The 16,357-nt window shown below is 52.4% G+C and overlaps 1 protein-coding gene across 21 annotated transcripts in view; it reads left to right on the top strand.

The window, feature by feature from the left end:
- The window catches only part of MEGF11 (multiple EGF like domains 11), a 377,426-nt gene that overhangs the window by 342,647 nt on the left and 18,422 nt on the right, over positions 1–16,357 (top strand). For 18 of the 21 annotated variants that reach the window (XR_011075258.1, XR_011075257.1, XR_011075256.1 and 15 more), the window contains exons 13-20: positions 440–542; positions 5,667–5,813; positions 6,190–6,324; positions 11,206–11,334; positions 12,513–12,641; positions 13,135–13,263; positions 13,832–13,960; positions 15,286–15,522. Coding sequence is in view for 17 of the 21 variants with exons in the window: in XM_068553983.1 (XP_068410084.1) it covers positions 440–542; positions 5,667–5,813; positions 6,190–6,324; positions 11,206–11,334; positions 12,513–12,641; positions 13,135–13,263; positions 13,832–13,960; positions 15,286–15,522 (1,138 nt within the window). In the remaining 4 variants the exon portion in view is untranslated. The remainder of the gene's footprint in view (positions 1–439; positions 543–5,666; positions 5,814–6,189; positions 6,325–11,205; positions 11,335–12,512; positions 12,642–13,134; positions 13,264–13,831; positions 13,961–15,285; positions 15,523–16,357) is intronic. The other 3 variants (XM_068554009.1, XM_068553975.1, XM_068553982.1) reach the window with 2 other exon arrangements.

The following is a 16,357-nucleotide window of genomic DNA, read 5'->3' as shown; positions in this document are numbered from 1 at the left end:
TAGGAGAAATGAATTACATGAGGCTCTTGATACCTGATGAGCACACAACAAATGTTGACCGCCACCTTCTTGCCCACAAAGAAAAAATCATAGCCATTCCTCACATGTGATCAGTGTTTTAAAGTTTGCAAGGTGCATTTTCATTTACAATTTTAATTAATGATCATTACGGCTCTCTGGGCTTGACCATTGAGAGGTAGGGCAGGACCAACACCTCCCTCCTTCCAAACTGCACACTCTTCGTAATGCAGCCAAAGAATTATTTGGAGTAGCTTCACTGGATCCCCAGTTATACAAAGTGCCTCCACAGCGCTCCAGCCCCAGTTTCTCTTCATCCTTGCTGGGCAGTGGCTCAGTTTTGTCATCAACACCCAAAAGAAGTGTGAGAACCTCTGAGGGTCTAGGTCTCCTCATTTCTCTCTCCCCCTTCTCTCCACAGGATGGCACATTCGGGCTGAACTGCAGTGAGCGTTGTGACTGCAGCCACGCTGATGGCTGCGATCCCGTCACAGGCCACTGCTGCTGCCTGGCCGGATGGACAGGTAACCCCCTCTGCCATGCCACCATCCAGGTCCTGTGAAACTGAGCTCTTGGTATTCTCCTGCTTCTCTTGACCGTTCCTTCTTTTTGTTCCTTCACTTTTTCTTCTTCTTGTTCCCTACATATGCACCTTCTCTTTATATCCTCTGGGCTTCAGTTCTCCATTTCATTCCATTTGAGTAAACAGATATTAATTGAACACCTAGTATGTGCAGGCTCTGTTCTAAGGGCTAGGGACAGACCAGTTTAAAAAAAACTCAGACAAAGGTGTGGGTGCTCAATCTGTGTTTGCAGAGGATATGGTGGAGAGGGGGACAGGGAACTTTCTCCTTAGCCCAGCCTCAGACTCCTGGCCCCTACATGTGTCCTGGCAGCTCACCTCCTAAATAGATGGCAAACCCATCCATTCCTCACCAGCCACTGCCACCACCCTCGTCCACTGAGCACCATCTCTCAGCAGGCACTGCCTCGGCCTCCCGTTTTTCTGTGGGCCTCCCCTCTTGCACAGCTGCATCCACTCTGCACACGGTGGCCAGATCCGTTCACATCAGTCCCTGCTCAGGATGCCTCCATGGCTTCCCATGACACTGATCCAAAATCTTTACAGTGACCTGGGGTCCACATGGCCCTGTAAGGCCCTGCCCAACTCCTCCACCTCTCTTTTGCACCCTCCCATCACTCACTTCACTCCACCACCTGGGCCAACCACCCTCCCTGACTCCAGGCCTCAAATGTGCATCCCCTCTGCCTAGATCACTATTTCCCCTTCTCTTCACCTAATAACACCTTCTCATCCATCATATTTCAACGTAAAGATGACTTCCTCTGGGAAGGCTCTCTCCCCCTGATACTACCACCTCCCCAACCTGACCAAGACTATGAAACAGCCCCTTTAATTAATTCTCACAGCATTTTGCTGTACTTACTTCACTTGTCACTGAACTCTGATTTGAGTAACGATTTGTTTATTATCTGCCTCCCACCTTGACCATCAGTTCTCTGGAGGCAGGGACCACATCTGCCTTGTTCACCACTGTATCCACTGCCTGCCACACACTGAGAAATGGTTAAGAACACAGAGCTGGCACCAGACCTCCTTGGGCAAGTCCTTTAACCTCTCAGGGCCTGAATCCTCCATCCGTAAAATGCAGATAATTATAATCCTTATAACTACAAGATCATTTTGAAGTTTAAATGAGTTAATACCTGTAAGCGCTAACAGTGCCTGGCACATAATAGGTGCTCAGTAAGTGTAAGCCACAAATACAGTGTTAATGTTACGTGAATGAACCCACTGGCCATTCCCAAACTTGTGGACAGCAAGGAGAAGGAAATACAGGCATTGCTGGCAGCGTAGGTCCTCAGATAAATAATTCACACCAGGCTGCTGAGCAACCTCTGTTCTCTGCAACCAGAAAGTTTCTGAGCAGCTGAGGGCCGGGGACATTGCTTGCTCTGTAGCATCTCCGACCTGACTCCCTTGCCCTGCCGCTTAGTACAGAGCTAGGCTCCACCCTGGTTACTGGCACCCTAGACTCTTAGCTGGAGCCAAATGGAAATCCACTTTAATTTTTCATTGCCTTAATTTCCAGTGAACCGATAAGATTTCAATGACATCTGGTGCTTAAAAATTCTGTCTTTGATGGACAACCTTTCAGCAAGGTCTCTGCTGTTCTAAAACTAATTTCCCCAAACGTGGTCCTGAAGTCACTTCAAAGGAGCAATTGATGTCCTGAGATATGTCAAGCAGAAGGAAACCGAGGAAAGACAGTGAGGGCGCAGGGTAAAGGCCCCAGCCTCCTGCTCGGCAAGCCCTCCCCACCCACTGCTGACTACCGAGCCCCTGGCATGTTGCTTGTGCCTAGGCTCAACACTTGTTTTTCTTTGCTCTAAGCATGTACATGTCTTCTCCCCTCGCCCCCCTTAGCCACACACTTCTTGACTGGCATGATATCTAATTCACCTTGCCCTGCACATAGTAGGTGCTTATTCAGTGTTTATTGAAATAAATTGAAAGAAGCTGGCCTATAACCATATATGGCCTTTCCCCTTGAAGCGAAGGAGACCTTGACGATGTTCCGCTCCAACCTCCTACGCTACAGATGAGGAAAGGGAGCTGCCCAAGGGCTCAGGACATTAGTGCCAACAGGATGGGAGACACTGTATTGCACTGTAAAGGGGAACCATTTATTCATTCAACTAGCATTTATTGACTCGAGCCATCACCAAGTCTTTATTTGGCAGCTACCATGTGCCCGGCACTGTGCTAGGCCCAGCAGTAAACGGCAAAATTCAACAGCAATAGCCCCTGGGCACCTACTGTGTGCCAGACGCGGTCCTGGGTACTAGAGATGCAAAAACGACCAAGATCATTTCCCTGCCCATTAGGAGCACCTGGATAAAGAGAGTCAGGAGTGTCAAGAAGCCATAGTCCCTGTCTTTACAGGACACATACATATGAAATATTCAAATGATAGGTAGGGACAAAGTTGTATGCCACTATCAAATAGATGCTTGAATCCCTAGGCAGACATTCAGGAAGACTTCCTGGAGAAGGAAGACCCAAAAACCCAAAACAGTCTCTGAAGGATGTGGGCTGCTGAATTGCTGCTAGCCTTGTGACATGAACTAGAGGTCACAATATATAGATTCTTAGCCTAGCTTTACCCACCAATGTAGATGTGTAGGGGGCCCTGAAAGATAAAGCAGGGAGATTCCCTAAGGGTAAGAGGGGGAGGGACCCCTACGGGGGATTATTATCCCCATTCAACAATAGGGAAAACAGGGCCTAGAGAAGGCAACTAACTGATGATGCCACTCCTCTTCAGAAGCTGTAGTTGGAGAGCCTCCCTTTAGGCCAAGGTCAAGCCCTTTGACCGCACCGGTGCAACTGGACTTTGCACGCAAGGGGAAACCCTGGACCCTTCTCTCCACTTAGATGCCAATGTCTTAAGTTCCGGGGGGCCCTTAGGACATACAAGAACCTCAAACAGGAGCCCCACACCCACAGAACCAGGCCTCGACTAGAATAATTGGCAGATCCTAGAACCCAGTGGACCCTTGCAGCCATCTGCAATCTGAGCATAATCACCTTACACCTGTGGTTCTTAATCTCCAAAAAAGAGGACACCTTTTTGACATGAAAACATTTGGAGGATCCCACACATGAGAAGAGCTGTACTTTTAACATCCACTGATTTGGGGGAAAACACGATAGCACCAAGCTGCCATGAATTCAGGGGTGCTTTTGCATGCATTGTGTTTTATTAATCACAGTAATATCTGCATACAGTTTTAGGGAAAAGCCTACAACTATGGGAAAGAGCCTTGGGCAGCCTAACCAAGGGTGCTTGCTGCACAGGAGGAATTGGAGGCCCCCGTCAGACAGTGGAGCTCCTCCGTAGTCCAGGGCGCCTCCCAAGAGCAGCAGGGTCCCTCGGCCTGCAGTCTGAACAGGTTGTTTTCAACAACCACAGCCCAAAGAATTCCTTGGGGCAGATCATGGCTTTTGGTTTTAAACAGCTTTGTGGTTTCCCCCGCCCCAGGCTCCCCTTCGGTCCATCCGTGTTGCTTGTCCGGGCTTCACCTCTTGTGCGCCCGAAACTCCACTGGGAGAGACCTCCATTGAGGAGGAAACGTGACCACCAGATTCTCACTGGGGAAAGACTGTATTCCCAGGAAGAAGCTCCCCGCACCCCGTTCCCTCCATTCAGAGGCCTATTTCCTGCAGAGTGGCATCTGAAGCCTCCACCCTGCTGCAGAATTGAGCTGTCACAGGGAGGGAGGCCCAGGGAGGGAGCATGGGCTAAACTGAGGTGCTGGAGGAGAGTAAAACCTGTTGCATCCCCTCCCTCTCCACCCTCTCCCTCTGTTCTGCCCCCTCCCCTTTCCCCACCTGCCCAGGTAAGCTTGTACAATTCCAGCCTGCCTCTAAACTGGTCCCACCACTCTCCTGCTGCTGCTAGGGCCGGCTCTGTTCACTGAGCCTGAATGTCTTCCCCCCTCTTTCTTTTTCTTTCTCACGCTCCCTGTCCTTATAACAAGGCAGACGTGCTTTTTAAACTAATTCTGCGCCTCTCTGAGCCTCTGATATTCACCTTCCAAAGCCAAATTGGTCTCCTGGGTCCCCACGGTCCATTCACCTTACGCGTGGCGGAATAGAAGCCTTTCTGCCTGGGAGGAAACCCCATGCCAGAGCTGGGCGTCCAGCCTCAGGCCTTTTAAAATTCTTCTCAGCCTTCAGGCTGTAATCGCCCCAACACATATTTCCTTTCTCTCAGCTCAAAAAGACCATGTAGGCCTTGCTTCTCTTTCTTTTTTGACAGATTCCATCCCTTCCCGCATAGGCCACTGTATGTCAAACTGAAGGTCATTAAATCAATTTTTTGGGTCACAACTAGCTTTTTATTTTTCTTAAGGACATAGAATACATCATAGTGCAGAAAAAACACTAGATTGCATCACAGTGACAGTAAACGTCATTTGCAAAATGTTGGTTTCTATTATACATGTGTGTGCACATTTGACATAAAATACATATTGCACTGAGGACTGTGGTCAAAAGAATCTGAAAAGGCCCCACCCACTCTCTAAGCCACTGCTCAGGGGCTGGTTGGCTAGGGCCCAGCAAGGATCGGTGGCTCCTGGGCTAACGTGGGTGGGCATGTAACTCACTCCCAGCTCATGTAGCCCCCATAATGGCACTCACTTGCTGCACTAACCTTGGATTCCAGCTAAGATGCCAAAGACAAGGGAAGCCCTTCATGATCTGATCCCTTCTGATTCCCACAATCTCATCTCTTGCCGTATCCTATCTTGTACTTTATGGTTCAACCACACTATGCTGTTTTATCTTTCAAGGCGTGATTCTCTCTCCTGCCTCCTGCTCTTTGCACATAGGGTTTCCTTTATCTGGTCAATTCCTCCTTGGTCTTTAGGACTCAGTTCAGGCATCGCCTCTTCCTGGAAGCCCTCCCTGACCAGCCAAGCGTCTCTGGATTTTTCCTCCATATTCCCAGATGTACTGCGTTTGCCTCCACCTCTTCTTACTGCATAGTACCCCCCCCCCCATTCTTCCTTTCACCCTCGCCCCTTACCACTGACCCAAGTCTGCCTCTGGCCCACAGGCATCCACTGTGACAGCACGTGTCCGCCCGGTCGCTGGGGTCCCAACTGCTCCGTGTCCTGCAGCTGCGAGAACGGTGGCTCCTGCTCCCCAGAGGATGGGAGCTGCGAGTGTGCCCCGGGCTTCCGAGGACCCTTATGCCAGAGAAGTAAGGCTGAGACCCTACCCCGCAGACCTCAGACAGCTCATGCTCCCCAGCCTTCCCAGCTGGAACTAGGACTGGCCTGAGAGAGGCTGGGCTTACACAGTCAGTCCCCATCAAGTCCCTCCCTCTAATCCCCTTTCTCCTGGCCCTGACTTTTCTGTCCCCAAGTTCAGGGCCTAGCCTGGCTCCCCAGTAGAAACAGGACCAGACCACAACTCCTCTCTGTAGAAAGGGACGGGCCCTCCCAGGTGTGGGGCAGACACGACTCTCTCCCCATGCTTCTGAGAAGCCTCTCTTCATCGCTGTGTGGGACTGGACAAGTGGCCAGGCTGGCTGGGGCCCCTTGGGCTGCTGACCACCGTCTCCCCTTCACCCCCAGTCTGCGCCCCTGGGTTCTATGGCCACAGCTGCGCCCAGCCGTGCCCCCTCTGCGTGCACAGCAGCGGGCCCTGCCATCACGCCAGCGGCATCTGTGAGTGCCTCCCCGGATTCTCCGGAACCCTCTGCAACCAAGGTACTGTTTCCAGGGGGAAGGTGTGTGGGCCAGCGAGACGAGGAGTCCCAGGAGGGAAGCAGCAGGGAAGGAAGGTTCAGGATTCTCATTACACTCTGTGGGGGCAGCGCCTTGGCTCTTCAGGGCTTGGGCCTACCTCAATAAGAACTGGACACACCACGGGGCGTGAGACAAAGCCATTATGCAGTTGAAGGAACAGGCTCAGAGAGGTTAAATGACTTCTCCATGGTCTCACAGCTAGAAGCGGCAGAGCTGAGAAACAAATTCTGACTCCAAAGCCCAGTCTAAATGGATAAAAAATGAAACAAGCGTAGATGAGGTCCACATATGAAGTGACCCCAAATGGCTTGTGCTGAGTGCCAAGTGGGAAAGGCAGAGAACGCTGTGGGCGCTCAGAGGAGACAGTTCTGGCCTCGCTGGAGATGGCAACTTCCCAGCCCTTCTCCCCTCACACTCAGGCCAACACTAATCCCTCACCACACGCTTTCCTGTCTCAGCTGCAGAATCCACAGCACCAACTCCAGCCAACTCTTCCACTCAACGGGAGTTGAAAAGGGAGATAAAGCTTATCGAATTGATATGCTGCTAAACTGGCTCTCTGTGGGGGAAAAGCCCTAATCTGTATCATTTGCAAATTTCCATGTTGTAGATATTCCCACCATGGCTGATTCTAAGGTACCAGTGGTTTAACACCGGTCGTGAAATTCCCGAATATTTAATAGCCAGTGTGAAGGTAGAAGCTGGCTCCGTTGCACACCATTGCTTATTGCCGTCCCTGGCTTAGTTAGGCCAAGGCAGGGTGGATTTGGGGGACGGCTCCGTGCCGTGTAGGACTTCAGCTGGGCCTTAGCCTAAAAGGCAGAGATGGAAGAAAGGCATTGTGCGTAGAGGAACCAACCTGGGCAAAGCACAGAGGCTTGCATATGCGACTATCCAGCCATAGGGAATGGCAGGAGGATGCAGGCGCTGTGGATGGCAAAGGAGACTGAGAAGGTAGTCTGGGGACTCCTGGAAAGTCTTAAACACAAGGTTGCAGAATTTGTACTTTAACCTGTAAGGAGCGAAAGGATCTTAGTCTAAGGTAAACTTAGAGCTAAAAGCAACTTCAAGGTCATCTGTGAGAGTCTCATCTGGCCTCTGCTTAAATACTTCCTTTGAGAGCTCACTGCCTCCCAGGGGACTGGATTCTTTTGATGAATAATGACCACTGAGCTCGGCTATTTTTCTAAGTGTGTGGGCCATTAATATGTATGAGTGGAAAGTTAACTCTGTGATGCTTTGAGGTCGTGAGAAGTTTGGACCCCAGGGAAACATACGTGACAGTTTCATTTGCTTGCAGTCCTCCTAGGACAGTTTAATCATAACCTGACATGTCGAGGTTTACTTATTAAACATCGGAGACCCAGCCGTCAATACAGATAGGCCGGGTCTAAATTAGGACCTAAGCAGCCCGAGGAGTAACTCTCACATCCTGCAATGTCTGATTTATCGCCCGCTGGCCTAATGAGTATTTTCCACACACAGATCTAATAGAGTTTGCTATTAATGGCAACTGCCCTGGCTAAGTCTCAAACCTTGTAAAAAAATGAACTGACGCTTTCTAATGACTGGCTTTCCAGCGAGTTACAAACTACAGACACTGCTTATGCAGAATCATTAAACATAGATTAAATACAACCAGATGTTTTCTTTTCACCAGCGCCCCCCTTCTCTCCACCACCCCTCTCTTTGCCTCACTCTTGATTCAGCTAAGAAGTCAACCAATTAATGTACTAGACTGATCACATTAGCAGCTCTGTGGGTGAATTTGTCAGCCGTGCGTATGTGAGAAAGACTTCAAATATAAGACTGTCTTGTTAGAGAAGCTCAGAGTTGGTTTTAGGGTGGGTGTCAGTGGAGCATCTCTGGCACCCAGCTCCCCACAGAGGGCCAGGACAAGGGGATGGGTTCCCCACATCATGTACCTCCCAGAGGCAGGGAAGAGCATGCTGGGTGACCTGCTTTTCAGGAAGCCAAAGCTGGAGGCTGAGCTGCAAACAGGTGAGATGTATGTCATCCTCCTGGCAGTGGTCCTGCCCTGGAAGGAGCTAAGGTTTTTGCTAGGGAAGAGCACAGGGCCCAAATCAGCCAGCGTGCCCATAACCATTAACTATAGCCCAAGGCCAGTGGGTGAGGGTTATCAGTCCCATTTCAAAGATGAGGAAACGGAGACTGAGAGGGGTGATGTGGTTTTCTCAGAGGTACTTAGCCAGTGAGTGGCAGAGCTTCCTGGCTGTGTGACCTTGGGCAAGTTACTTAACCCCTCAGTCCCTCAGTTTCCTCATCTGTAGAGTTAGTAATAATGAAAATATGCAATAATGAGAGTATTACAAGGTTAACTGAACTAATATTTGTGAAGCATTCTGAACAGTGGTACATAAAAGTGCCATAGAAGTGTTTGTTGAATACATAAATAAAACTAGCACCCAAACCCAAGGCTTTGGGCTGGAGAGCCTGGTATTGTTTGTCCCAACTGCTAATCATGTCCAGGAGAGGCACAGAGTGGCCACAGATCCAGGTGCCCACCATCCAGTCGGGGAAGGGCTGGCACTATGACGCAGTGGCCTAAGGGAGGGGTACCAGCCCAAAGTTCGAGAGGTGTGGGCCTGAGAGATTTTCTTCAAGAATCAACACCTTCCCCTGATGCTCTGTGTGGCTCAGCCAAATGAGGGCCTAAGGGATTCAAGGACTTCCTCTCCCATAACAGGGATGCAAGGAGGCCATCTTGGAGGGTGTAGGGCCAGCTGGAACCGGGCTTTGAGGGGAGCATGTCAAACTGAGAGGAGCTCGAAGGGACAGGGGTCACTGATTCCAGCAGAACCCACTGGAACATCACTGCTCCTGGGGCCGGTTTTGGCCATTTGGGGAATAGTTCCTGAGTGTTTGTTGTATGTCATGTACTGTGCTGGGCACTCGGACACAACAAAGAACAAGAGAGCCAAGTTCCCTGCCCTCACAAAGCCTGCAGTCCAGAGGGGAAAATTCTGAGCTCAGCCTTTCCCAGCAGAACTTGGGGGAGGGGTGGGGGGAGAGGGGGCAGCAGTTTATTTCCGCATATTCAGCCATCGTGCCTTGAGCACCTGTTATTTTTCCAGGCGTTGTGGGTGTACAGACACAGGTGGAACCCAGGTCTGGCCTGAAACGGCTCACAAGCCACAGTAACAGAAGACCAGGGAAGAAACTAATAGAGGGTCCTAGAAGCTCAAACAGGGACACAGCCTCCCAGAACAGAGAAGAGGGGTGAATCTCTTAGGATTAAGTTCAGCTATAAGTAACGTAAAAACCCAAAATAACTGACTTGAAGATGACAAGCTTTGTTTCCCTCACACATTTACAAAAAAACCAAAAAAGATAAAAAGAAAGAAAAGCAAAGACCCAGAAGTAGGCCACTAGGGAGTGGTAGGGTAGCTTACATAGATGTCAGGGACCCAGGCTCCTTCTGTCTTGTTGTTCTGCCATCCTCAGCACATGGCTTCCACCTCTGAGGAAAGGTAGCTGCTTGAGCTCCAGCTATCTTACCCACAATTCTCATCCATAATCCACATTATTCTTCAACAGGAAGGATGAATGGGCAAATAAAGACACGCATTTCCACTTACCATTGGTCAGAATGTAGTCACGTGGCCATACCCCGCTGTGCAGGTGGCCATAAGCCCAGTTAAAACTCTACTTCTAAGGAAGAAGAGAATTGATATTGAAGGACTAGCTGTCTACTACAGAGGGATGATCGGGGAGGGGGCACTTAAGATGTGTCTTGTAGGCAGGGTAGGATTTCCACAGCTGGGCATGAGGGTCAGGGAAATTCTGGGAGGGAACAGCTGGAGTGAAAGCACAGAGGAGGAAATGCATGGGGTGTCATTTGGGAGGTGGTGTGTGGTCCAATGTCTGGGTGATGAGGTATGTTTAAGTGCTGACCTCTAGGATCTAGGTTTTACTCTGGGGCACTAGGGTGCCACTGAGGATGTTTGAGCAGGGCATAGGAGTGCCATGAAGAGAGCTGTGCTTTAGAGAGCTCAGGCTATAGCAAGCAGGTGGAGGATGAATTGAGAGGGAATTGAGAGGGAGGTGCTCGGTGAACACTCATATCTAGTCCTCAAGGAGCTTGCAGCTTTGTTGAGGAAACCAGCCCTTCCTCCAGGAGCCAAGGAATGACTCCTCCAGGAGGGGCTGGGATCAATAATCCTACAAAGGACTCAAGGTGGAAATACCATGGGAGCTCAGTGGAAGAGAGCACCTTGTGGACCCAGGAGGGCTCTCCTGGGGAGGAGGCTGAACTGAGGCTCAAGGAACAGGTTGGATTTGGAGAGACAGGGGAAACAGGGGGACAGGGATAGACGTTCGGGGCCGGTCCTCCAGCCGTCTTAACTGCAGACAGACCTGCCACCCTGCATCTGTCCCTCTCCTTCCAGCTATAAACATTCCCTGCCCTCGCAGTTGTGAGATCAGTGATGCTGACACAAGTGTGGTAATGGAAAGCAGAAGGCTGCGGGACAGTGCAGGGACCACTGGACTGAGTGCGGAGGTGGGATTCCCAGCCTCACCACTTCTGTCTGTGAGACCTCAGTCAAGTGATTCTACCCCTATGGGCCTCAGTTCGTTCCCGTCAGAGGGAATCATTAATAGAGGATCCCGAAGAAGGCAGCTGCGGACACAAGAGGGGGAACTCGTTGATGTGGAAATGGAGAAGGGTGATGGGGGTGCTGAGGTGGGCAGTTCCCACCCAGATCCGTGACCCCAGGGTGGCCATGGCTGTGGCCTGGGAACTTCTGGGGGTGCAGCTGTGGGTGGTGGTCTGAGGAGTACAAGTGGGAGGGCGGGTGCCAGGCTGTCCTGTGCCCACAGTGTGTGCTGGAGGGCACTTTGGGCAGGACTGTGCCCAGCTCTGCTCCTGTGCCAACAACGGGACCTGCAGCCCCATCGATGGCTCCTGCCAATGCTTCCCTGGGTGGATTGGCAAAGACTGCTCACAGGGTAAGCTGCTGCCCCCGGGAATGCCCCCGACTGCGGTCAGGCCCAGCAACACCCACTCCCTGCCCAGAACCTCTCTGCCCCTGGTGCTTCTACCTCTCAGGGCTGAAATCTCCTGCAGATAGGAATGTCCACCTGAGTCCCATATAGTCTCTATAGCTAACGTGATGAATTACTAGGATTGATCACTGGCATTATTAACTGCTAGTATTAAAGATATGGGCGTTATTGGTAGTATCATTAATACTATGAACGCTGAGTATTAATACTCCTAGCACCTGAGCAAGGAGTAGCCCCTAAGTTTGGATGCGGGGGAAGAGGGAGTAGGGAAGTGAGGGGAGGCCCGGGCAGTTGCCTCGCAAGGGTGTCCTCTGGGTGGCTCATGTGACTGATGTCCTGGGCATCATAGGCCTGGGCAGAGCATTGTAGGGGCTGTTCACATAAGGTGAACCCAGTCTGATACAGAGGTAACAGGGACCCCCAATCTAAAGGCAGAGACTCAGCCTCTGCCCTGTGGAGTCCTTGGCTGATGGGTGAGACCCAGCCAGTACCCCTAGGACGGTCCCAGTTAAGATGCCCTGGCCCAGGACTTCCCTGGTGGTCCAGTGGTTAAGATGCTGCACTTCCACTGCAGGGGGCAAGGGTTTGATCCCTGGTCAGGGAACTAAGATCCTGCATGCCGGGCAGTGGCCAAAACAAACTGGCCTGAAGGCATTTCCATTCTGATGGAGGAGACACCCGTGCCATCCTCCAGGAGCTCATTAGCTCCCTGAGAAAAAAGAAGTCCCTACCCTGGGAAAGTCCCCCCCATCCTCATGGGGAAGTTAGTACACACAGTATTCACACCGTAAACCGCAGTGTTTACAGTTTACCACACACTCCAAATCACAGTCATTCCCCTAAGAGGGAAGGTTCAGAAGCCCTCAGAACTGGGAGGGTGGGCAGAGAATCCAGGCTTAATGGGAATCCTGGTTGACTTGGTCAAGAGATGAGTGGAGGAATTCTGGGAATAGTGGTTAAGCCCTGTGAAAGCCAGGAAATGCCACCCGGGGGCATCCTGGCGTCTTGGCTGACATGCACTCCCCCTTCCTCTCCCTCCCTCTCCTTCCCTCCACCCCACCCCCACCCCCGTCTGCCCCTCTCTGCCTGGCCCTCACCCTCTGCATCCCACCCACGCCCAGCTTGCCCATCTGGGTTCTGGGGCCCCACCTGCTTCCACACATGCAGCTGCCACAACGGGGCGAGCTGTAGCGCCGAGGATGGGGCCTGCCACTGCACCCCTGGTTGGACCGGACTCTTCTGCACGCAGCGTAAGCCCCGCCTCCCAGCCTCCCAGCTATTTGGAATCCCATGCTGCGGCCTGCTGGCTGCCGTGGGCATCGTCTGGACCTGCAGTGGAGGGAGGGAGGAGGCAGGCCCCAGGGCTGGGAGCTATCCACCTCCGCCACCCACCGCTGGGGTTGAAGAGCCTGGCCGGACTCAGGGGGTTGATGCGCCCAAAGTCCTGGAAGGTCAGGGCTATCGGGTACCCCAGCAATCACCAAGACCAGACCCTCCTTGGACGGGGGGGCCCAGCGTGGGGAGGAGCAGCCTGTGGTTGCACAGCAAAGAGGCATCAGCCTGGCCTCTGGTTCCAAGGTACCCTTGTCCAAAGGACTCCCTGCCTCTTCAGCGTGAGGGTTCCGAGCGTGGAGCGTCCAGGGTCTCGCTAGTCCTCACTCCATGCTCAGAGAAAGACGGGGCAGGAGACAGGTTTGGTCCCAGCTGCACCTCAGCCGTTGCCCCCACCCTGTTTCTCTTCAGGCTGCCCAGCAGCGTTTTATGGGAAGGACTGCGGGCACGTGTGCCAGTGCCAGAATGGTGCCAGCTGTGACCACATCAGCGGCAAGTGTACCTGCCGCACGGGCTTCACCGGGCGACACTGTGAGCAGAGTAAGCTGTCCCGACCCCTGACCCTGGTGTCAATGCCAGGCCTCAGCCTCCTGCAGGGGAAGCCTCCCCCTTTGAGGGCCACCCATCAGGGCCCTGCACCGCCTGCTCCCTTGACTTTTGGAGCAACACCCAAGGAGAAAACCTGAAGGTTGGGCCTACGTTGGCTTCTGAAGAGTTTCTTCCTTCGGTGGGGGTGGGGATGGGGCATGTGGAGGCAGAGCAGAGCCTTTGTTGCGGGAGGAGCTTAGTGAGAGAGTAGAGGGAGGCAGATCTTGTTTGATTGATCTTTGAAGCCCCTGTGGCACCCAGCTCAGGGCCTGACACACGGAAGATGCTGTGTAAATATGGCCCAGGTGAGGAGGAGGTAGGGGTGGGTGTCCCCCCACTCAGGGTTATACGTGATCTGTCTAGCCCCAAGTAGCAAACCAAAGCACATCAGGAGCTACAGAGAAAGAGGCTTCACTCCGTGAGGCAGAACTAATCCTCACAGCTGCCCACATATGGGATGGGAGGAGTGGAGAGTGGGCGCACCTCACGGTCGACTCCAGTTCTTCTTCGTGCTACACAGGATGTGCCCCAGGAACCTTTGGCTATGGGTGTCAGCAGCTATGTGAGTGCATGAACAATGCCACCTGTGACCATGTCACAGGCACCTGTTATTGCAGCTCTGGATTCAAAGGGATCAGGTGTGACCAAGGTAATACACAGATGGCAGAGTCCCCGGGGAAGGGGGCTATGGAAAGGGCCCCACGGGGCAGGCTCTAGGGAGTATCCAATGGGAATGACTGAATTTTATAAGGACACTCTGTGACTTCCTTTTATTCACATTGGGAGGAGAGTGGGAGTGGAATGGGGGGTGCTGAGGAGGGGGAAGCTCCAGGCACTGGAGAGGCAGATGGAGCAGGCAGCCTCTCAGGCACCACTTCCCTCTGCTCATCCTTGGCCAAGTTTTGTGAGCCAAGAAGGATGACGGCAAGCCAGTGCTGTGGAAGGGTCAGCAGACCGAGTTGGAAGATCTGCCGAATTCTGGTTCTGCCATTACCTGCTAGGTGTCCTTGGGCCGGTCATTTCCTTTTGCCGGGTCTGTTACTCCACATGTGGAAAGACACAAGGTTCTGCTGAGAGCCAAGGAGCCCAAAGGGGCTCAAGCTTGGCTCCAGGTCTATAGTCAGACAAGACCCCATAGTGCTGTTGTGAGGACCAAGTTAAGATAATGTGAGTAAAGGACTCAGCATGGTGCCTGGCACATCAAGTGAGCACTCGATAAATGGTTTTTGCTGTTGGCTGTAGGAGACAGGGATGAGAGTGGGCGCCCAAGCATCCACAGTCCAGAAAAGGGGCCAAAAGACATTTCCACTGCATCCTGACGGGGGATGAGGGACAGCCCACACATGTATCATCAAGAGGGGTTTTAGGAGCAGCAATCCTGGGCACACTGGTACAGCACTCACAGCTTTCCTTGTCAGTCTCTCATTAGTGCTCACAGTGGGATTACTGTCCCCGTGTTACACATGAGCAAACTGAGGATTCTGAGTCACACGGTTGGTAGACAGGGAGGGGGCTGAGTCCAGTTTTTCCTGACTCCTGAGAAACCCACTCTACCAGTTACTGGTTGTGTGATCTTGGGCAAATTACCTAACCTTTTGGTGACTCAGTTTCTTCATCTGTGAAAGGGAAATAATTAGTCTTTATTTCTTATAGGACTTATAAACAGCTTTTATAGGGCTGCTGGGAAGATCAAATGAGTTAATACCTGTAACTCATTTTTAGAACAGAGTAAAACACTCAATAAACATCCATTATTTTGGTTCCCACCTATGATCACATTTGCTCCTTGTCACGACCCTGGGACCTCCACCTTTTGTAGACAGTTGAAGACAGACACGTGAAGTTGAAGGGACTGAAGAACAGGGCCAAGACCAGCACCCGGGTCTCCTAACATTAGGAGTCTAGGCCCCAGGCTGAGGAGACCTGAAGAGCAAGCAGGCCTGCCCCAGGCTCAGCCCCTCCCTCTGCCCGCAGCTGCCCTCATGATGGAGGAGCTGAATCCCTACACTAAGATCAGCCCAGCACTGGGTGCAGAGCGGCACTCGGTGGGTGCTGTCACAGGCATCGTCCTCCTGTTGTTCCTCACTGTGGTGCTGCTGGGCCTGTTCGCCTGGCACCGGCGGCGGCAGAAAGAGAAGGGCCGAGACCTGGCTCCCCGCGTCTCCTACACACCTGCCATGAGGATGACCAGCACTGACTACTCCCTCTCAGGTAAGGGCTATGCCCCCAGCAGCTCCCTCCTGCCCCCCACCCACACACACACACAAGACCCAAGAGGAGCCACGCGGTATTCTTGGGGACACCGGGGTTTATCGCTGAAGGTGGGTGGTCGTGCCTGCAGAGCTGTCTGCTGGCGCTGGATGCTCAGACTCCCCTGCAGAGATAATGGAGGTGAGGAGCAGGCGCTTACTTGGGACAGGTAGATGGGGTTCCCAGGGGGTGTCATTTCCAGGGTGCCCACTCTGAACAGCTACGGTTAGGAGCCTTCTTCCATTTCCCCAGAGCTTCCCATCCTCCTCACCAGGCTTTAGCCACAGGAGCACCCACACTAAGCAGTAAATTTCCTAAATGCTCCAGGGGAACCTCTCCCCAGCCTGTGCCACCTCAGGAAACCAGCCGTGGGGCCCAATGTCCAAGCCCTGTCCCATTTTTGTTTCCTTGGTGAAGGCCTCAGAGCACCCCTCCCTCCCAGTTCCCAGAGTTAGGAAGGCCCTATTTACACAGTGGAAGGGGACGGTGCCTGACGTGGGAAAGTCTGAAAGTCTGAGCCAATGTCCCTCGAGTCAGGCCTGCTGGAACCCAGTCTGTTCACAAATGGGGTAACATCTCCAGCAGGCATTCTATCTGGGAGTCTGGACTGCTGCCTTAGAAATAAGAGCAGCTTTTTGCTTCATATTTCATTAAACAGAAGAGGTCAAAATGCTCTAAAATTGCCCACAGCCCTGAGCCACAGGAGGGTAGGCCTGTCAGGGTAAGCACAAGGATGACAGCTCTCTCCAGCTGGCTCCACAGCTCCTGGCTGACCTGCAGCCTCCTGGACCTTGGA

This window comes from Eschrichtius robustus, chromosome 1, assembly GCF_028021215.1.
Source record: "Eschrichtius robustus isolate mEscRob2 chromosome 1, mEscRob2.pri, whole genome shotgun sequence".
In the NCBI taxonomy this organism is placed as follows: Eukaryota; Metazoa; Chordata; class Mammalia; order Artiodactyla; family Eschrichtiidae; genus Eschrichtius; species Eschrichtius robustus.
The sequence above is the reverse complement of the archived record's forward strand: the minus strand, read 5'-3'. Positions and strand labels throughout refer to the sequence as shown.